Source organism: Pararge aegeria, chromosome 18 (genome assembly GCF_905163445.1).
Source record: "Pararge aegeria chromosome 18, ilParAegt1.1, whole genome shotgun sequence".
NCBI lineage: Eukaryota > Metazoa > Arthropoda > Insecta > Lepidoptera > Nymphalidae > Pararge > Pararge aegeria.
The window spans coordinates 15244069-15267419 of NC_053197.1; the positions used below are offsets into that span (position 1 = coordinate 15244069).

The 23351-nt window shown below is 33.6% G+C and overlaps 3 protein-coding genes across 6 annotated transcripts in view; 1 reads left to right on the plus strand and 2 right to left on the minus strand.

Moving 5' to 3' along the window:
- Positions 1–4691: 4691 nt before the first annotated feature.
- LOC120631705 lies at positions 4692–9886 on the minus strand. Of its 3 annotated transcripts, none has more exons than XM_039901384.1 (4): positions 9827–9886; positions 8053–8324; positions 6877–7079; positions 4692–5675 (listed from the first exon to the last, which is right to left on the minus strand). In XM_039901384.1, exons 2-4 carry the CDS (start codon positions 8314–8316, stop codon positions 4838–4840), a joined length of 1305 nt encoding a protein of 434 aa, XP_039757318.1. In that variant the 5' UTR covers positions 8317–8324; positions 9827–9886; the 3' UTR covers positions 4692–4837. The 3 variants fall into 3 exon arrangements, with proteins under 3 accessions (XP_039757318.1, XP_039757317.1, XP_039757319.1); XM_039901383.1 differs by having other exon boundaries at positions 9767–9868; XM_039901385.1 differs by lacking the exon at positions 9827–9886 and adding an exon at positions 9301–9314.
- Positions 9887–10243: 357 nt separating this feature from the next.
- Positions 10244–16832, minus strand: LOC120631636 (mitochondrial 2-oxodicarboxylate carrier). Its single transcript, XM_039901291.1, has 4 exons — positions 16395–16832; positions 15058–15330; positions 13213–13394; positions 10244–11173 (listed from the first exon to the last, which is right to left on the minus strand). Exons 1-4 carry the CDS (start codon positions 16734–16736, stop codon positions 11041–11043), a joined length of 930 nt encoding a protein of 309 aa, XP_039757225.1. The 5' UTR covers positions 16737–16832; the 3' UTR covers positions 10244–11040.
- Positions 16833–17077: 245 nt separating this feature from the next.
- The window catches only part of LOC120631335 (protein pecanex), a 42404-nt gene continuing 36130 nt past the window's right edge, over positions 17078–23351 (plus strand). Inside the window, exons 1-3 of one of the 2 annotated variants that reach the window (XM_039900826.1) lie at positions 17078–17534; positions 21325–21491; positions 22505–22632. In XM_039900826.1, the coding sequence (XP_039756760.1) occupies positions 17382–17534; positions 21325–21491; positions 22505–22632 (448 nt within the window). In that variant the 5' untranslated portion in view covers positions 17078–17381. The remainder of the gene's footprint in view (positions 17535–21324; positions 21492–22504; positions 22633–23351) is intronic. The other variant, XM_039900827.1, reaches the window with a different exon arrangement.

A 23351-nucleotide genomic window follows, 5' to 3' on the forward strand; every position in this document is an offset into this window, starting at 1 on the left:
ATATAAATGGCGAAATGTGTATGACTTTCATTTATGTACCATCTCTATTACCTACCATATTTTGTGTGGAGTCCCCTCATAGATCACCGTTTAGGTCGGATCAGGAGACAGTTGCTACCACCACACCTCTTCTCGCGGATGTCGTACGAGACGACTAAGGACATATAACGGAAATGAGCATCAGCGTCATCTGTGGCACAACGACCCGCGATGGCTCAGCCGCGAATGGCGAAGTGAGACTAGCAGCTCGTCTATACCACAGAGTTAAGAACATACAGAACCCACATTCAACCATTATTGCATGCAGTGCATTGTGTCCAAAACAGTTAAATCGCCCCGAACAAGTCTCCCTTCATGTAGCCCACAACAAACTAAGCCGGGTGTTTTATTTTGTTATCAACATCTCACATTATCTTTTAAAATGATTAGAAGAGCAACCTGGTTAGAGCAATAGTTCACACCCAAGCTTTTTTATCGATTACGTAGTCGTTTATATATATAGGACTTTTCTATAAGCTTACGTTTAATACAAACTTTGAATTTTTAAGAGACATCTCCAAGATGTCAAAGGCTACCCATTATTGATAGATGATGAAGGTAAACATTTAGAACATTAGAGATAAAATAATTACTGTTAACTGCTAAATGGAGCGATATGTCTAACCGCCTGTTCGAGAAACACAACTAAAGTGGAGAGGTTTTTGTAATAAGAAGTTGAGTCACTGTTTTTTTTTATTCCGCTATAAGTTAGCCCTTGATTGCAATATCAACTGGGGGTAAGTGATGATGCTGTTTAAGATGGTAGCGGGCTAACCTGTTAGAGATTTTTTTTTTATATTAATAGCGGGCAAACGAGCTAGTGGGTCACCTGATGTTAAGGGATCACCGCCGCCCATAAACATCTGCAGCACAAGAGGAGCCACCGATGCTTTGCCGGTATGGTAGTCATACCCCAAATCGGTTTCTACGCGACATCGCACCGGAACACTGAATCGCTTAGCAGCACGTCTTTGTCGGTAGGGTGGTAACTAGCCACGGCCAAAGCCTCCCACCTGACCAAGATGCTATATTAGCTATTATGAGCTTATAGTATCTCGGAAACCAGCCACTGATTTGATAAGTAAAGGTCTTATGCGTAGCCGATATAAAAATAAAATAGCGAAAATGGTTTAAAACTAGGCTTTCGATAATTAAATACTCCAGACCTTTAGTTAATCGTGTGTTACTTTACGTACATCAGATGTCGCTGCTGCCAAACGGAACACTCAGGTTAATTATAAATGTTTGTTAAAACAGTTCTAAACAAAGGAGTATATATATATATAAAAAGAAAGGTATCTTTATAAAAAAAAATATTTATTCATGCCTGCAAAGGTACAAAAATAAAAAATAAATCTCACATATACTTATTTATAATACAGATTACAGTAGGTATATTCTGTTTACATGTACATAAATGGATAGTGTTACTTCTAGATAGAAAATAGTTATAAACTTTATTATACTAATATCATAAATAGTTGCAGTATTTATTGTTCTGTTCTACTTACACGCAGCAACGGAGCAAAGGCTCAAAGTTGTATCGAATAGACAGTTGTAGAGCCAAAGGATAAACTACGCATTTTTTCGTCCCGGAAAAACAAATCCGTCACGGACAAATATAGTAAATGATAAAAATTCATATTTTTATTATTTACTATTATTTTTCCTTTCTGATAAACATCAAAGATGTCTTCGAGATCACAAGCATATAAAGTAGAGACTGATTATATTGAATATCGATATTAACATCGCTATAAATTCTGAATAATAAAAATTATTATCAAATTAAAAATGTAGATTTGAAACATTTCATGGTAATTGATGTCATTGTATTTTATATATGTATAAAAGCGAAAGGAACCTGCAAACTTGAAATTTAAAAGGTTCTTTCGAAACGGAAACGGTTTTGAGAAATTACCCCCCTAAATTAATTAAAGGGGTAAAACGGGGGTTGGAAGTTTGAATTTAAGTTTTCTTATGTTTTTGAAGTCAGATACGTGAAATACGGCTTTAAATATAAAAAAAATGTGTAAATCATATTGACCCGCCCCCCTTAAGGGTGGTAAAATAGGGGAGGTAAGCTTTTGTTGGTTTTTTTAATTAAGAAGTAAGAATGTGGCTGTGAGTAGAGTAAACCTTTTGCGCTTTTAAAAAAAATGGGAGTGTTATCATGATATTCAGTAGAACATAACCTATATACATCTATACGTTTGGATGGTATTATGGTTATCAGGACATTGGGTGTTTTGATGTTAGCAATTAGCAGTGGCATGCACTTCATACATGCCCGAAAGCGCTGCCTACCCTAACATTTTCATTTAACTGGCAACAGATTAGGATTTTGCCATTTTATGCCATTTTACATCTTTATGCTTACCCTGATCCAAATTCCTATGCACGCCACTGGCAAGAAACTAACGTTTTCAGAATCTTTTGTAAATTATTTAAAGCATGGAAGTACATAAAATATATAGAAAAGTGCTTTAATCATTTTCTATACAATTAAAAATTAACTTTACACTAACTAAAAGATAGTTTACATTATTGTTTAAGACTTTAGAAGACAACATAAAAATTAACTTTACAAAAGTTACATTTTAAGAATATTTATGTATAATATTTATATTGACTAGTAGTTCCGACACATTCCTAAAACTTAAACGGATAATTAATTAAATATAAACACCAGTATTTTTAGTGCCTGTTTCGACACGTTCTGATAAGTGTCATATAGTTTATTCACATGTATTGTCTTTGTCACTTGACATAAATTAAGAAAATGACAGGTTTAAGCAGATTAAGACTATCAGACACTTTTTTACCTCACGATTTTTTCCTTCACCGTTTAAAGCTATTTAGTGGTATTTATTTTGCTTAAATAAAAGCGCACATAACTCCGAAAAGTCAATGGTGCGTGTAGGGGCTCGAATTCGGTCTCCACAAAAAGAAACGCGAAGGTTTGTCCACTAGTCTATCACCGCTTTCACACCCTTAAAAAAACGTTCAATAATTTTCTAAGCTAAAAAAAATCGATTGATTTCAACTTTATTGACATATTAATGATGTAGGCTCGATGTATGTTATGTATATATAAATGTAAATGTACTGTCTCTAAGACTTATCTGTAAAACACAAACGCCAGCAGTTTTTGAGTAAACCACTGCCATAGTTTTTACTGAAATAAATCAGATACAGCCCTAACAGTGCATGCAAAATTAAAATCAAGTGACTCCTGCCACTTTATTAGGTACGCGTCGTGTAGCGTGGGTACTATGCGCGTGACGGTCTTTTATCTCCAATAGGGTTGTCAGAAGTAAACACTTAGAACGCTTTGAATTAGCTTGTTTGGAAAAATAAATATGTTTCTTTTGATTTAATATTTTTACAGTGTGATTCCTTATGAATTATTCTTATGCACAACAGTATTTCGTAATTCGGTTACACGTTGTAATAGTTAACAGTTTCTTAGCAATTTTTTATTGTAAATTCATAATCTCCTGGTTGCTCCGGTGTCGGAGCGAAACGTGCGTAGAGAGTACATTGCGGAAGATCTGTTTGGTGTGGAGTATAAAGATTCTACTGCTTTTCGCGGAGTGTAGCAAATTAAGCTTTATATCCATTGTATCGAATGCGGTGAAATAGGCCCTTAGTATTAAATCTGCATGTTACGAATCGAAAATCGACTACCGATAGTCAGAGTAAAATGGAATTTAAACACCTTGTTTTAAAGCACAAATTCGTCGACGCCTCTACATCAATCGCTTTTAGCAAAATAAAAATTTGATTACAGAATTTTCGACTTTAAAACGTGTCTCATTAGGTCCAATTCGCGTTATCATTATAGTAATTCAAAGATTTTTTAGTTTATATACGTTTGCATGCCATTGCAGACTAATCTTCTGCTTCGATTTTGATGCGTCTTTCACAGGCAGATTTCCTATTTCAACAATTTCAAAATTTTGACACGACAAAGACTTAGTCGATTTTGACGTAACTTTTTCATAACGTGAACTCTTATACCACAAGACACGCAAAGCAGTTTTAGTAGAGTTTTTTGTGACAGAGCCCAGCCATGCTTATATCTGCTAATCAGCATTGCTGTGTTCCGGTATGACGGGCGTGGGAGCCGTTGTAATTTTGGCACATGAGAAGAAGAAACTTTATTGCACGTATAACATACAGCTGTGTTTTAGCGTATGTAACCGGTAGTTCGAAACAAATTTCAGCATATAAAAAAAAAATATATATATATATATATATACTAGCTGTTGCCCGCGACTTCGTCTGCTTTTGATTTTGTTTTTAAAGTATTCAGAATCGCTAAGCCTTAAATGAATATAGTAGTATATATAACATGTGACTGTTAATTAATTATAGACAAATAATTTGCAATAAAATAAAAGTGCGACTATAATTAAAGATCTAAGCTATCCTATCTCTTAAGTTGGACCAGACTGCTCACGGTGTGCCAATTTAATTTAAAATCGCTTAAGTAGTTTAGGAGTCCATCGCGGACAAACATCGTGACAGGAGATTTATATATATTAAGATATATACTACGACAATACACACATCGCCATCTAGCCCCAAAGTAAGAGTGCTAAGATGACTGATGAATATTTTTTTTTATGAATAATATACATAAATACTTATAAAAACACACATAAACACCCAGACACAGAAAAACATTCCTGTTCATCACACAAACATTTTCCAGTTGTGGGAATGAACCCACGGCCACACGCGGCAAATATAAAAATAGCACTTATATCAAGTATACGGGCACAAGAAATTATCACTTTTTCTTTATGGATCCTTTACATCTACAACACAACTGCTGGCCAGTCTTGTCTTTCTTGAAATGCAAATTGAATTCCTGTTTAAAAATCTTCCTATACATAGATTCCTTAACAACCACAGTATCATCCTTAGTACATTCTGTTGCGTACATGTTATACATCTGTTTTATGCTTAAGCTGGATTCTAAATACTGCTTTTTTCTAGAAAACTGTTTAATAGCCTTCGAATCTATTGTATTAAAGGACATTATATGTTTCCGGACTCTGTCTTTGACTTCTGTGGACAATGAGTGTGCGCTCGCTTCTGACAGACCTCTACCGTCCGGTTTTGGCAAATTCATCTCGGATTTACCTAGATGGACGTTATACACAGGCTTCTGAGATATCGCCAATGTGCCCAAATAGAAATTCTTGCAAACGGTATATCTAACCGCTCTCACTAGGAAGAAATATTTAAAAGAATACTTTCTCTTGTGGTTGCCGTCCATTAATTTGTTGTGTTTAACGTAATTACGTTCCGTTGTGTTCAGCAAGAAGTGTTTCTTTTCATTCGCGTTGAGGGAGTAGAACGCTTTGAATATGTGCTGACGATCAACGTCATTGATTCTCTCACTGCACTTATATCGACAGGATTTCAGACAGTCTTTTGTATTCCGGACGTGTCTCTCCGGGACAAGTTTGCCCCGTCTGCTTACATAGGCTTCACCTCGCTGATGCTTCAGTTTACGTACGTTACAGGCCCATTTGTTGGGATTAGGTATTTGGTTGCGAGGTCTTTTTTTCATGGATGTGACATCTACGGAGTCACCTCGGATCTGAGTTTCTGGTTTTAGTCTGAAATTATAATTATCTATTGTTATTTAATTAATTTTATTTTCCTTTGAAGAAAAAGGATTATAATGTGGAACAGGCAGCAGTTTTCTCTATTACTACTACACCTGACGTGCCTGACGTGCCTGTCAGGGGATATAATCCGGGGATATAATTATTGTCCGGGGTTATAACAAACATCAATTTAATTATTTATTGAACTGGTTGAAACGCGATCATTATTTTTTATATTTTTTTAGAACTACCCGTCATATTTTGTATGTAGCTTTAAAATACTTTACCTACTTATAATTCCGAGCGCTTAAGGATGAATACCGGTGTACGGATAAACCCGACTGGGTTTTGGTTACGCCGTAACAGATATTATTATGTTAACATAAAAAATGTATATTTTTTATTAAATAAATAAATAAATAAATATTATTTTATTATTGTTTATTATTTTTGTAATAACTTTAATCTCTTTTAAAATTTTTGTGTAGCCCTATTTTTTTTTTTAAATTTTAGTAATTCGTGGACAATGATGTAGGCCTTGTGCTAATGCTATTTTATTTTTAGATGTCTTTTTTGTTATTTTTGTGCATGTCTGTCTGTTGTCCCTAATAAATAAATAAATAAATAAACATCAACAATAAAAGAAACACCTAACCAAACACTATAAGACTGTTACAAGTTATTAGATAGCTCTAAGGAGCCTTTGTTCTTGGTGGAATAATTAAGTTTTACAGCGGATATTCATTGTGGCATTGTGTTACATGGTTCCCAAAGTAGTATGTTAACGTGTCCACTGCTAAAGCACGGGAATAGTTAAGCCCTTTGCAGCACTTCGGTATTTTATGCTAGATCGCTTCAAGCGATAAGGCCGCCTTTGCTCATATACATATATTTATTATTCTTTTGTTTCGTTTAATTTTTTTTTTCTGTTTATTTAATAAAGACTTTTTAACTATGTATCTATTTTACGGTAGTATGGTACCTATTTTACGGTAGTATGGTACCTATTTTCTCTAGCCTAGGAGTACGGTAGTAGGGTAGAGAAAATTCTAGGGGAAAAATTGCAAATTGCCCCTGCCGGGAATCGAACCCGGGACCTTTGCTTATAAGACCACAGCACTCACCACTGCACCACTGAGGTCTTCAATCTTTATTTCAGTGATTATGATATATTTTTCTAAGTTCTTGTATAAAAAATAATGGCTCTTACTCTATCTCCTTTTCATTAACCATTGGTACATTAGTCTCCAACTTGGCAACAACGCACTGGGTGTCTTTCAAATATGCCTCATACTGTCCATAGAACTGCTGCTGTAAAGTGTTTGTTAGCAAGTGCTGCTTGAACATTGGCACTGGGGGGAGGATGACGTGTGATGTTATCTGGAGCTGTTGGCTCATATCGCCTTGCAAGACCTGGAATCATGATGTTAAAATTTAGAAAAAAAAAAAAAAGTAAAATAGTAAAAAAAAATTATTAACATTGTGTCCCAAAAATTGGTCTTGATGTCTGGTGACCAAAGTATTGGATTGAAGCAGACGTTACTTTGCGGAAATCCATAAAATATTATGAAAATTAAGGTTTATTTGCTATACTCAGTGAACAGCAGGAGAATCTGTATGGTGTAATTTATAATTTCTTCAATCCATATACTCCACACCAAACATATCCTCGGCAATGTACCCTCTACGCACATTTCGCTCCGAAACCGGAGCATCCTAAGGAGATGTTGACTTTACAATGAATAATTCTTAAGTGCAATTACTCACTGTAAAGTCAAGTCAGTCAGTATAGCAAATCGAACCCTACGGCCTTGGACTCAGAATGCAGGGTCGCTGCAAACTGCGCCAAGCGGCCGTTGACAGTGTGGTGGACTATGGCCTATAGTTCGGCCCTTCTCATTGTGGAGTTGATATGAGGATGATAATGTGCGGGTATCTGAGTCGTCCATCAATTATTACTATTAAAAAGTGTATATATGTGCATGTGATAGATTAGAGGTTAAGACAGTATCCCCTACGGCGGTACAGTTATAACTCTATCACCTCTTAACTTTTCAAAGTTGTGTATTTTTAGGCATTAAATACCACTTACTTTAAGACCACATCATCATTCATCACATCATACCATTCAACATCGTGAGGACATACATCTGCATGCCTGAGAGATCTCCACAATGTATTCAAAGGCATGTCAAATCAACCAATCCAAACATGGCTAGCTGGCTTGACTATAGTCGACCTTAACTAACCTAACTTAGTAAGCCTTAACCCTTCTTATTTTGAGAGGAGACATGGGTTCCCCTGTTTTTGGCTGAAGCCAGATGTGACACAAAATTATTTACACCCATTTTAAAGAACTATTGTTAAATGTGCTTGCTTTCCTTACCTGAGATTGCATCTGTGTTTGCAGTGGTTGAACATTCTGCAAATGTATCTGCTGGCATGACATAACAGTTTGATTTTGTGATATCAGATGCTGGTTCTGGATTTCATGTATGTGAGATGACACTGGTATGTGGAGAGATTCAGACGTTATAGTCTGTTGGTAGGAGACCTTGCCTTGGGACTGCAGTGAAGGGTGTATGGACACAGACGGTGGATAAACTTGCACTATGTGTGGCAAGCTTGCTGGAACTTGCATTTGATCCATTTTTTATCCTGAAATGATAAACATTGTATCTTTCAGTGATATTATTTATATATTTGTAACAACCTAGAGAGACATTACTGTTTCCCAATGTTACTTAAATTATTACACAAAATTAAAAATATTACATTTAATTCATACAAATTGGGAACCTAATACCCCACTTGAAATACACACAATTAAAAAATTACAAAACACTTGTTTTCTAACATCAATCTTCTATGTTTTGTGATGAAGCAACAGCACCATTGCAGCCATGTTCCACAGATGAGTCTTTGAATTATAATGTACTAGATATAGAGTCATACAAAATCCCGCAGAAAAAGTATCCTGCTTTTATTTATCCCCATAATTGACTGTAGGGTGTTTTTAAGATATTGAATATGTGTGCCCTTATTTTAGTATAATATTCCATACCTTTTATATACAATAGTCTTTTTCATTAAAGAAAGTGATGAAACAGATTTTCATCACCAAACCCCAATAATTCCCAATAATTATTATCCCAATTATTATAGGTACAAACTTATTTTTTACTCACACTATTAAATGATTTATTGATGGGAAAGTGCTTAAACTAATAACTTAATTAAGTGTTTAAACTAATAGCTTAATTTAATCATAATAAGACATTATAAGAGCTGATAAGGGGGGATCCCCTTTGCCCCCTAAAAGCCTCAAGTAATTAATGGATGCCCACACAACTAAAAGTGCTGATAGCTTTTCTAATTATGCACAGTGGCTTCACTCATCAATAAATGTATTTATTGATATTTATTCAATTTAATTTAATTTATGTACTCTTAGTCTAGTGGTTACCATGGCTGGCTACAAATCACAAGGTTTGGAATTGGTTCCTTAACTGTGGCAATAAGTTGTTAGGTAATCTTGTATAAGGATATTCTTAAAACCACCAAAAAGTAAAGGTATTATCAAACTTAGGTCAAAGTGCATGTCAAGCTATAGATGCAGGTTATTATAACTTACATTTTCAATAATCGAACAGCCCTTTTATTTGCATTGGATTGGTGGTAGTTACCCTTCTCTCTAGCTCTACCCTTCGTGTGTGGGAGCAGATGGTTTTAAGAAACAGTTAATCTACTACTTGAATTACATTGGTAGGGCCTCCTAACTCAGCGCTAGATCTTTTCTGAGATATACTTTAAGGTACCAGGCTAGCAGAGGGTGATGTGTAAGTTTGTTTCTACTTTTTGAAACTTTTAATTCTATTACTTTTTATTGAAATCCTTAACGACAAGTTTGGGTTTATTAAAAACTTATTATTTGTAGGTATAAATATTTACGTACTATCTCCTATATTTATCTACTAAAAGTAAATTTAAGATTAAAAATGCAAATTTCAAATACCATTCTTTATATTTTAATTGCAAGCGTTTATTCATGAGCAATGCAAAACACAAATGGAAGTAGTTATTAACTATGTAAAGCATACCTTATTTCATGAGTAAGAACTAAGAAAAACTATAATAAAAAAGGAAACTGCAATATTTACAAAATTGTTTTAATTTGCCACGGTTCCATCTCGCAAGCAAAACATAACAATATGGCGGAGGAACAGCCTTCGGAAAACCGTAAATGTCAAACAACAATGTTGCCAAATGAAAATGACAATAAAATATAACCGGTTTTTCTGTAATTATATATAAACATTACGTGGTATTCTTTCTAAATTTAATTATGGTTTTTAAAACGTTACTCGCACATTTTGTAAGCAACGTGTTGTCGTAATAAGAGAAATACTCTTTTCTCTTATTACTCAACCCTCTTTTCTTATTAAGTAAAAGACATTTTATTACAAAAAAATTTATTCATCAGAATATAAATAAACAAAGATTTTTACATAAGTGTAGATACTTAAAAAAAATATTTACTAAAACTTTATGTTAATTATTTATAATTAAATGCTGTATAAATGATATTAAATTAACTTAAAAATAAATAAGATGATGTATCCATAAGGATTGTAAAACAGTACGTATTTTCTTAAATTTACTCTCAATATATTTTATTGCCGTTTAAGATAAACGTTTTATTAGTTAGTCTGTCAATTTGTACACGCTTAAAAAAAGGTACTTAACCTTTTGGATGTGGTTTACTTCAATGTAATGAGATAAGCTTTGATTCACCTTTAGACCCGATCGTTATGTTTCACACTCAAGATTGTTCTGTTTACACACTACTTACGATATTTCTATTTAAGCGTAAGTAAAACATAGTATGTCGTCGGCTTAAAATCTTAAATGCTTCAGACCTGTATACCAAGACGTTCAGTATGCTGTTAATACTATAAAAGGCAAAAAATGCTCATCACAGAAATACCAAGCCTATTATCTTATTCGTAAACCTACTACGTTTGAATGTTCGAATAAAAAATATATTATAATCTTCACTTCTTAGTATGATTCTGAAGATTTTTGTATGTATGTTCACTTGAGTGCGCTTTACTCACAAACTACGTTGGTAAAAAATTACACAATATAATGAAATGGTAGTCCTAAGTCGTCGCGTCTATAAATAAACCACTTTCACTAAGGTGTTTTTTTAGAACTTGTTTTCCTCTAGATACTCTAACATTGATGATGATAAGCACCTGATATCGTATACCAATTGCTATTTATAATGCATACGCTGCGAAATTGCCAAAACTTTTTCTAGAGTCTTAGTAAATTCCAGTGTGTACAAAAGTGGAATATAAGTACAGTTCAACTAAATGTTTGACTTATCTTCGAATTTTTTTTCTAGGAAGTTGTAAACATAATCATATACCACAAGCATAATAGCACCACCTGGCCCTAATCGAAGTACCTTTGGTAGTAATCCTTTATAGAGGGCACGGAATCTGAAATAAACAAAATTGACAACATGAGTCATTTATGTTCATAATAGGAATCCAAAATTGGCCAAACTGTATAAACAATGATAATTAAAAATAGATATGTTGAAGATCATTGACCTTGCGAATTAAAATAACAAAGAGAATTGAGCAAATAAGAATAGGTGGAATACCTTTACTTATTTGTTTATTTCTCGAATGCCTTAAATACACCGATATACAGAAATGTGCAGTGATTACTGTATATTACAATCAAATCAAAATACAGGCCTATCCTTGACATAACATTCAAATAAATATAGGTCTGTCGGTGGGTACCTAAATTTAGTCTAAGAATATACAGATAGGTAGTTACTTGTCGGCGTAGGTACTTACCTATCTATGATCTAAATACTTAGAGTAAACAAGTAAATGCATTTACCTTATAACCTACTATGACAAGCATTTATTTGATAAGTCCAAAGAATACACAATGCATAGTTGAATATTCCCGACATCTTATTTAAGCAAATAATTGACACAAACAAGTAACATAGTAGCATGAGAAAAAAGTGCATATTTAAAGTTTTAGTTATCGCAAATTATAATTTTGAATAAAACTCATTTGGAATGTTTACGAAAGCGGTATAATACGAAGGTAAATTAATCACTGATACTATGTTTGCTTTTGGCATAGAGCCACGCTAAAATTTATAGGTAGTTTAATGCAACATATTTTACATTTAAATTAAATTTTACAGTTTTTATATATTGAAATAACCAAAGAATGAATAGAATGCAATGGTAAAACTGCGTTACACCATATGGTGTACTACAGCTCCATCCATACTATAACCCTATAGATATAATATTACGATATGAGTGTTGACCTAAAATATTGAACCTAAATCAGTGAATAAAAAATGTAGCTAAAGAGATATTTTGAAATCATTAAAATAGTAATCGCTTACGCTGTGATTCTTATACCTATATGTTTTAGTAGCTGGTGCGAATTTTGTGTTCAAAAACAAGAGGTTGTAATAAAAACTACAAACATAGCAAAACTTAGGAAAAATACGTGGCAATATTTTTCTTTTTAGCAAGCTTTTGGTAATAAGAATAGTTTAGGATGGCACATACTTTTATAGATGTTTATGGTACCAAAAACGTAGCGTGATAAATTGTAGGATATAAATTTCGCCACGCCATTTAATTAAATAGCTATTTTCACGACACGGTTAGGAAATCTATCGTCGATTCAGGTCAATAAGTTTTTTTTGTAAGAATTACTACGAAAAAGCAATAAACCCTTCCACTTGGTAAAATTTTTACACTCAGTAAAAACCGAGTGGATCATAACGAGCAGGAAACTCCGTAGAGTTACATAATAGTATTGCATTATCTACGATTTGATAATTGCGCTACCATATCACGTCACAATGTGTATACGCTGTTGCTCCAGTTCAGTTTATAGAGCTTACGTTTCTACAGATAGCTAGATGGTAAAGACTGTGGTAGATTATATTTTTAAAACACCGTAGTACGGGCCAAAAACTATTTACTATTTAGGAATCTTAGTTTAATTGCAGTACCTTAGGCATTTTTATATTTATTATTTTTATAATTAACTATTTTATACATTGAGTTATGGAATCAATACAACATGTTAATGATAACAAGGTTCTAGAATTTACTTGAGTATATCTTAAGCCAGCTTAAACAGTTATCATTGATGAACATCCATACTAATATTATAAAAGTGAAAGTGTTGTTTATCATTACTAGTTTAACTAAGCAAACAAACGACTTGATTTTTGGCAAATAATTAGTTGATAGGACCGAGAGTAACAAAGGCTACTTTTTGTCCCGGGAATGGCTCCTATGAGATTTGTATAAAACCGTTATAAATGAGGTCGAAGAATGTATGTAACAGCTAATGACCTATATTTATATTACAAGAATTAAATACATGACAATATATGTAGATAATAACATCTTATTCTTAACACCAATTCCACAAGAGTTTCCGTGTAACATTAAAAACTTATAGAAAATTTTGCACTCACCCTTCCTCTCTATACACTAATAAGATTGCCCCTGTCGTTGAGCTGTATTTAATGAGACCTGGTGTTGGCTGTGGACCTTGGATGCGGCTTTTTGCAACATCAAATGGGATATTTACACAAGATCCGAGAACACCAGACGTGAAACCGAGAGCTACTTTTCTTCCAAACTCTAAAAGTGGATCCTGTAAGGGCAATTATAAAATCATTAATCATCGAATAGAAAATAAACTGTAGTGATTATGTAAAGGTTAGGTATAAGATAACCCATAAACTATGACGCTTGCTATTAGAAAGAGTAATTATTAAGACGGACGTGCGTTTACAATATTTTTATTGTAACTTATTATTTTTATTGTGTTATTTAAATTTAACTTTTCATATTTTAATAACTGGGTTTATACCTTTCAATAAAGATTATTATTATTATTATTATTATTGAACTACTTTAATTATTAGTTGATCAAAGTTTCCATTTCAGTAATTTGGAGTCATGCTGTATCTGGGGTCCCATAGAAACAAGTTCCATTTTAATGTCTAAATTACTGAAACATAACTATATGCGTTGGAAATCAAAGAATAAGTATTCCATATCAATTAGTATTACCTATATTTAGCTTTATCTATCTATTCTCTCTATATATGTGTTTAACGCGTGTAAATAAGTATATAAACAAACAACAATAACATATCGTAACAGGGGAGATAAGCACTTATTAACTTGGATCAAAAAAAAGATGGCTTTCAAAATTATTCTTTATTCTATTTATATTAGTTAAACTTTGCTAGAAGGTAATTTTAAATTATTTTTTGTTAGGTATTTCTAACTTATATAAGTGCACGTTATTGTAACTGAATAAGACTCTGTACGGTAATGTGTTCAAAATAAATATTATGATGTCCTATATAAATAAAATATAGGTACGTACTTAACGTTATGCTAAAAGGTAATCAATGATTTTATCGATATGTCAGCACCTTTACTACTATTGTGTCAGTAATTACATATGTGTAATTTAACGTGAATATTATCAAACCAAATTATATTACTTCTAGTTAATATTTTTGTCGCACAGGTAGCAATTTTTTCGTAATATAATTTGGAATTATATTAAGATATATGAATATATCGCAAACATATTTTGTAAAATATCCTTAAAGTAGGTACTCATATCTACAAGCGATAACCGTGAGAACAAAACTTATCACTGCATCTTGTGGTTGATAACAATTATTAAGCAAACAAATATCTGTTTTTAAACTAAAAGTTATAAAGACACTGATCGATATCATTATATAATATTATCGTTCATATCAGCGACTGAAAGATAAAAGAGACTTAGATAAAGAGTGTATGTTTAAAACAAAATCGTGTTTACCGAAAAAGCAATCAAAGACGATGCAAATAAACTTCATAATACCTGTATTCAATTTCTAATAAACGTTCCATCAACCATTTCTAAAGAAACCAAAACAATCAAAGAACCAAAGTATAGAGGAAATAAAGTTCACTGATCAGTCTAATAGAAAGAATGACTATCGTAACCTTCCTTATCAATAAAACACTGTTGGCCGCAGGTTTTCTTACATTATCATTTTTAGGAATACAAGATAGGTGTCAGGCTTTGACAACAATCTCCAATTCTTGTTTTCTTATTGCCTAGGTAATGGTTATTATTACGTATATATACCGAAGTAAATGGTATCGACTGCTTTACGTGCAGCGAATACGTACTTTACAAAAACTGGAGAATGGCCAGATGCCAAATTTGGGTCACCCAGTGACTAAGTCAACGGTTCTTAATAAGCGGCATCGCTTGATTTGCCATAAGTGTTTTATTAACGTACCTCATATTCAGGTAAATATCCCTTAAAACTGTGATAAAATCCAAAATAAACCATGTTAAATATGCCATTCCTGGCTATTGTCGCTGTTAGACCTTTGTTCAGTCCTCGAAAGCCAAGTCCATTTTCTCTTACAATTTGCCGCGTTACAGTCCACGTACTCGGTACGTGGGCTGCTAAAGCTTTATTGGATTGGAGGGTCACCTTGACCACTTCAAAAGGATTTACTAAGATCGCTTCTGTGATTCCCGCTCCAAGACCTGCCAGCGCAAATGTCTGCAAATAATATAACAATTATATTTTACTAACCGAGATCCGTTGTTTTATTCGCGTTAACATGGTCAAGCTATAATTCAAGTTCAAGCTACGCTTACTTTGGGGCTAGGTGGCGATGTGTGTATTGTCGTAGTATATTTATTTATTTATTTTATTTATAATATAGAACTCAAAAATATTTTATTCTAATCGTCATAAAATGGTCAACTAAGTTTATTTTTTTGTTTGGGAACCTCGCAGTTTTCGATATAAGTTGCGATTTGAAATATGCAAGTTAGCAATTTGATTTCGAATTTTGATCATCATCTGCCTAGAATATTTCACACTGCTGCCCAAGCTTCATTCATAGGAAAGAGTTTGTGTTGAGTGAAAACTTAGGAAATGTAATGCAAGTTATAGTTTAATCTTATCAACAGGTGTTAGTAATAAAGACTGGGACGGAGGTGCTCTCCAGACTCCAAGGCAGGGGTAGACGTTAAAGGTCAAATTAGAACAAAGTTGTAATCCCATCCCGTTATTCACATGTCATATTCGATTGGCTCCGTCAACTCTTGGGTATCACTTTCTTAACCGATTTTGCTGCGTATTATATGTATTCATTCTGTGATTGAAATATTGCCTTTTAAGTGGTGCAAGTAAAATACAGATAAACTTGCAAATTGTAAATACCTAATAGTAACGACAGAAAAGCAATTAGTAAATGTTCATTAAAAATCCCATTTATATATTAACTAACATAATAGGCCACGTTTAAATATTTTTACCATACCTATTAGCAAACTATAATTTGAATAACGAGTTTTTTTCCTTATTTAAACGTTTCTGCTTGTATTCGTTTAATATACCTACGTATTTATAGAACTTGTTGATAACTGTGTTTATTGAAAACTTATAAACAAATGTTATTGTATTTGAAATCTGATATGAGGTAGAGATATGAAATTTTCCATTACTTGAAACTTCAATTTTACACGGATAGGTTAGTATAAAAGTAAATATTGCTTGTTTAGTGAATGTAAATGTAAAGGAAGCGTTAGTAAAAAAATTATAAATTTAAATCTTACTAAAGGAGTGGGTGTACTGGAGCCGAACATAAAGATTTTTTTATACTGTTCAAATGTTAAAAATTTCACTGCACGTTTCGGGGTTTCGGCTAAAATTGGCGGCAAGATCCCTTTCCAGAATGAGGTTAATCCTTCATAACGATACATTTTTTTCATACAATCTATTATTCCATTATAATAGTGAGGATCTGAACTTTTCAATAATGATTTATTTGCTTGCAATTGTAATCTCGTTTTTACGAGGTCCAGAGGATGCATAATACAGACTTCAATGAATCCCGCACTTCCACCGGCTCCTACTTGCATTGCTGCTTGTTTTAAAAGCTTCTCTAGGTCAGGCATTTTTATTTATTTTTTATTTTATAAATAATGCAATTGTGTCAATAAAAATAGTTACACAATAATACTGTTACGGTACTCATTCCGCAATAAGCGCTCGACACATACTACTGTGTCTAACAAGCAAATAGTTTATTTTTAAAATGCAGAAAAATTGCGCCTTAGGTCTTCTATCTCTGTCTAATTCCTGTATTAGTGATAGAGTTTGATTGAAATCCGCATACCGATTTCACCGGTTATTGCAAAATGCTAATGTTCTGACGTCGTCGTGAATAATGGCAACTTTGATTTAGTGTCAAATGTCAAGTGGACAAATTAAATTGTCAAAAATGGAAAGTTGTTACCACAATTTTTGCTAAAAGATTTCCAAAAATAATATAAAACATCAATCATGCTTAAAAACGTACAAAATTTACTTTGATAGCTATCATTTTAGCATACACCACGCAAACTATTTGCTTTAAACAACAATAGATGTCAATAAAGTCTGTTTTCGCTTATACACTGTCATCCAAAATGGCAGGGAAGACGAAGAACTTGTGTTTGGACATTAGCTGATGTGAGATGTGAATAAATAGTGTAAAGTTTACTTTTGACAGTGTTGTGCGGGTGTGAGTGGAACGCGGAAATGCGGACATAGCGCGTACAATGGGTTCGCAGACATTGGAGATACTACGCCAGGGTATTTGGGCCTCATTAACTGGCGGTTGGTTCTACGACCCTCACCAGAACCTATTTTGCAACACAGTACACCTATATATTTGGCTGTTCTTGCTATGCCTACCGTTTTCTGTGTACCTGGTAAGTCGGTTGTAAACAGTTAGGTTAGGTGTGTCAGAAATCAGGTCAGTGCTATTACAATTTGTTATTGTTGCTGTACAAATACCCAAGGTGTGTTTGTGTGTGTAATAACTGAGTCAATGGCCTGGGTTACAATATATACCTTGATACTGAAACATTTTAATCTCCACAATTAATTATAAATTGTAGTGGCTGTCTGTGCTATTGAAATAATACAAAAAAGAGCTAGAATATTAAGCCATAAATTCTGTTTAAAAATATTTAAATGAATTGTTGTATTTTTAATTATTAAAATAAGATGACAGATTCCCAACTTTTTAGGCACAAGTTTTTATATTTTAAGTAATAAATTAGCAATAAAGCAAAACACTGCTATATCCTATATTAGTGTAATACCACAATACTGCAGCATTACCAGGTATTGTGATTAGTAGTTCCCTTAATTACCATACGATTTACCAGTTCTGCAATTTAACTACAAATGCCCAATATGGATATGCCATTTAATTCAACTTAAGGATAAATATTTTTAAAAATCAAATTATTGAGCACTATTCCACATAATCTTTAGGGAAATAATATATATATTATTATCCACACAATCTTTAGGGAAATAATATAGAATTAAATTAAACAGAAAGTAATGATAAAATTAAAGTTGAAACAAAAAAGAAATACTTAAATAATCCACATAATCTTTAGGGAAATAATATTTTATACATTACTTTCTGTTTAATTTAATTCCAAGTTGTGTACACATACTTTGGGTTTTAGATTAGAACAAAACTTGTTATTACTTATATTTAGATCTACTTTTAGTTATTACCTGTTTTGTGTACCTAATAACAATAAACAAACAAATAAACAAATTAAAAATTATGGGTATCAGTGGCGTGCACTTCATACATGCACAAAAGCACTGCCTACCCTAAATTTTTTGTATAACTTATGAATGTAAAGGATTTTCCCATTTTATGGCATCTTCCTTCTTTATGCATACCCTGGTCAAAAACCCTGTTCACGCCACTGATGGGTGTAAATAAAATTGGGAGCCTAAAATATTTCTATTAATATACAAAATAAATGAAATATAACTGTAAATTATCCTCATCATCAAATCAACCCATTTCCGGCCCACTACGGAGCATGCGTCTGCTCCCACAATCAGAAAGGGTTGCATAAACTAGCCTAGATTCTTGTTCTATTCCTTCGTAAACGTGTTAAGTATTTTTAAATGGCTGTTGATAAGGATGTTGAAAGTAGTTGTAACTTTCTTGTGCGAACAATCTGCATATATAATATTTTACATCGCTCAAGCCTTATCCATATGAATGTAATGTTAATGATCTTTTACCCCAGAATACCTATTCTCTAATTTAATTATCTCTTAAAATTAGCTAAAAATGGAATCAAGCACTAAGTTGAGATATCAAATGTAGAAGATCATGATCATCTAAATAATAAAAAAGAAATATGAAGAGAGCAACGTTAGTTTGTGCGTTCGTTCGTATAACGTTCCTGAACTGGCTTGAGCGCTTTGTCAACTAAGCCATACCACTAACGCTGAAATGATTACCTCTATGCTTTTTAAAAAGTCTTATAGAAACAGTATAGCATATTAAAACATAGCATAGCATAGCATAGCTTATAGCGCAATCTAGCAGGTTATATTTCTGGGTCAGTCTACAGGGCCATCTAATAGGAAATATTTCAGTTAGTCTACTCTAAGAAGGTCTATATTAAAATAAGAGTGTTAATAAGTTTAAACAATATAACTATAATTTTTTTGTAATTTTACTATATTGTTTCACCTGCACCTGCAGTAAATAACAAATATTATTAATTTGTTATATCCCTGAAGTACTATCAAATCATATATTAATGAAATCACTTTATTATGACAATGATAAAACACATGGTGCCTGAAAAAAAGCATTCATTAGTACTACCAAGCTCCAGTTGGGTAGTACTTATGCAGGTTTTTTTTAGTGGGGTCCACAGACTTCTTGGGATAATGTATATCAGGGGTTCACAGACTTGTTGTTTTGAGGGTTTTATAACTGTTTTGATATTATTTGCTACTATGTATCTTTGCAAGGCGGCATTCTTGGTTCTGTTGAACAAAAACTCACAATCTATTGAACTTTGTAGATGGCATACAACACTGAGAGATGACAATATAAGGCTAATTAGGCTCTTTTATTCAGTAGTAAGCATAATGAGAACTTAAAATAAATCTGATTTTGATAAAATACGAATAAGGCTTTTATTTTCGTAAAATATTCTTGGACAGGGGTCTGAGGAATTGTTTAAATTGTGAAATCAGAAACCCCGATAAAAAACTATCCATTAAGAAAATAGTTTGACACTGGCTATAATTTTAAAAGCAAACAAAGTATCCTATGTCCATAACCAGGATGCAAGATTTGTCACTAAGCAATTTAGCATTGCGGTATGATGTTTTAAGGAACCAATTAGTATGGGTAGTAACCAAGGGTATGGGTAGTAACCAAGGGTATGGGTTTAATATAAGTGTCATACTCCTTCACAGGTTAGCTCATTAGCATCTTAGACTGCATCATCACTTACCACCAGGTGAGATTGTAGTCAGGGGTGAAGATGTACTGGAATAATAAAAACAAATATACATGCGTTTCAATTGTCTCCCATTCAGTCTATTTGCTGCGAAAATATAGGTGAAATCTAGTCTGCAGCGTACCAGCCCCAATGTATCAGACTAGACAACAGTCAACATACTATTTACTGAAGTCCAACGCGTAAAGACATAATTGTTATGAGTATAGTGACTCAACTTTGTATACTCATTGAAATACCGGCGCGCAAGCAAAACTGAGCTGGCCTAACGAAGGCATCGCGGGCAGAGGGGGGAATTAGCGCTCCCCACACCCATCCGTTGCCCTGTCATGTGGCAGAGTTGACTCACTATTTGCCTACTTGTAACTCATATCGTGAAGTGTATTAAGCCTTATCGTTAAGTGGGGGTACAAAAATAGAATGCTGATGTGACTGTGCTGTTCAAATTATTCAAATCTGCCCAAATTCTTATGCTCTGTAAATACTCTGTTATTTGTAATCACTCAGTTTTTGCGGCATTTAAAACTCTGGGCCTTGCCCTACTAAATGTCTATATATAGGTATGTTCATATGCGAGACCAAAATGGAAAAGTCGATTGCCATTTAGCCCGACGTAGTGAGATAAAACTGTTATTTTAATTTGAAATTGCTAAAAGATGGTTATTCAAGCATTAATACAAATAAATGTACAACTTAAATAGATACAAACGATTCCAAATTATTACTCAATACAGGCAATACTTAAGCGCCGTAAATAATCTGTTAATTGTAATTACTATGTTTTTGCGGCGCTTGCCTTTGAGACTCTGGGTCCACCAGTCATTGATGGCCTATCCCAAAAATTGGTCCACACGCCCAAAGAGCTGGTGCGTATTTAACCCTACGCCGCCAAAAGCGATAGAATTTTGAGTACCGTGTTCGTAAGTGAATAGTTAGATTGTTTGTTATTTTGTATCATGTTTCCGATACTACTATTTATTATCATTGTAAAGAGCTAACTTTTGTGAGTTCGTTGTAAGGGGTAATCTCTGGATCTACTGAACTGATTTTAAAAATTATTGCACCAGCAGAAAGCTACGTTATTGTGGAATGCCATAGGCTAATAATTTTTAAAATTATGCAAAAGAAAATAGATTAAATTGAGTAATTAAAATAACCAAAATACTCTGTAGTTATTGCTCATACTTGTCCGCAGTATTTTCCTCCGGCAAGCCTTGGCTGGTTAATCTACTGTGCTCTAGTGGCCGTCCTCTTCACTGCCTTAAAGCTGATCAATCACGGGTTGCATCACATGTACGACACAAACGAACTTATCGTTGTACAGTCGACTGACGAAGCTGGGAATTCTAATGAAAATACAGCGTAAGTGTTAATTGTTTTCCTTTCCATAATATATTGGATATTTGAAGTTCGAAGGCAAAAGCCGAATAGCGTAGATCCCATTGGCTAATGCATAGAGACAACTTTTACCACCATGAATTTCCATTTATATCATTGTCATCATATCAACCCACTACCTGTGGATATGGGAGGGGGTTAAAGCGGTAGTCCACCACGCTGGCCCAGTGCGTATTGGCTGTCCATTAATATGCTATAAATATATATTAGGTACAGCTTTTTTTATGTCATGGCAACATTACAGTGACAGTGAAAGATTTTTTATGTATCGGTCATAAAAAAATGTATTAAAAATATTCCAAAACCATTCACAGTTTTTTTTTACCTAGATCCATATGCCTTGTATATCGTTAATAAATAATTAATCAATCAAACCTTACATCTTCAGGTCAAATAATAAAGTGACTAGAGTTATCTCTATCGACAGGGAAGAGTAGGAAAAGGATAGAAAAGTAAATTTAATCTTCTATCTGAAGATTCTAGATTAGATCGATTTTATTAATTTCGGTTGTATGACACAAATTGAGAGATTTAAATATTCGTGTTGTTTTCTTTTTTTTGCCATTTTAAAGTAATTTAGCACTTTTGGGTTTAAAGAACAAATAAAAGAAAAACGTACAAATTGGTATTTTTATTGCGGATCGCCATCGAACGAAAAAAAACATTGAAGTCGCCCATTCTAACAAACTGTCATTCGAAATGGGTACTATGATCTAAATCGCAAAATTCTTGATTGGTTCTAATGTATGGCATGCAGCACAGGACCAGCCGTTTTTGGCCGGCACTAAGCGCATTCAGGGCACACTTCATAACCCACCGTGGCTATCTTTTCGTTCTATATCATTAGCTACAAAACTCAGTTTATTAAGCTCAATGTTTAGCTTAGTGCTATGTATTTTTTAATGTAGTTCATCTTATTTTTGCTTAGTTTTTGTTTGCATGTGACTTAGTAGACATGATCATTTACGAGTGTTTAGTTTGTTGTCAACTCGCAGGCCGGAGGAAGGCATGGAGATGCAGAATCTGGGCGGGGCCGCCGCTCCGCAGAGCGACAACGATTCCGTGACGTCGTTCGAATACCACAAGCCTAACAACAGCACTATAGGTATGTTCATATGCAAGACCAAATAACTTTAATATGAAATTTGCTCGATGATGTTTTTTCAAGCATCGATGCACCTCAATGTAGAATTAAAATGGACACAGCCGATCGATCTTTCCTTTTTCTGTGGTAGATGAGTAAAGATTATCCTAAATATTGCTAACTCCGAAGGCACTCAACCACCACTTTAAATAAATTTCAAACTGAAATAAACATAAGGGATCGAACGTTCCTTTGTAAGATGTACATGGATAAAGCTGTAAAAAGTAGCTAAACGCGCCGCGTCGTTATTTTACAAGCTTCGGAAAACATCATCATCAAACTAAAATACTCGTAATGGACATAACGGTACACCCGCGCCCTGTATCGTACAATAATATGTTAAATAAATATCTTTAGAAATGTAGTATATATATATATAGATACCCGTGCTCAGATACGAACACGACCATATGTGGCGGGAAACAAAACGCCGATGATCAGCGCATGCGCTTTAGTCAAACACTGCTCGTTGGCGTTGGTGGTGTGGCTAGAAAAAGATGGACATATATGAAAGAAGATAGAGGTATATAATACACATAGGATACACAGTGACTATCTCAAGTATATATAAGCTATTTGGTCCATTTTTATTCGATGTTATACGAGATTACTCGAAAAATACACAAAGATTGCGTGCGTGCAAATTTCATGCTTAATACGGCAGTGACATCATCATCATA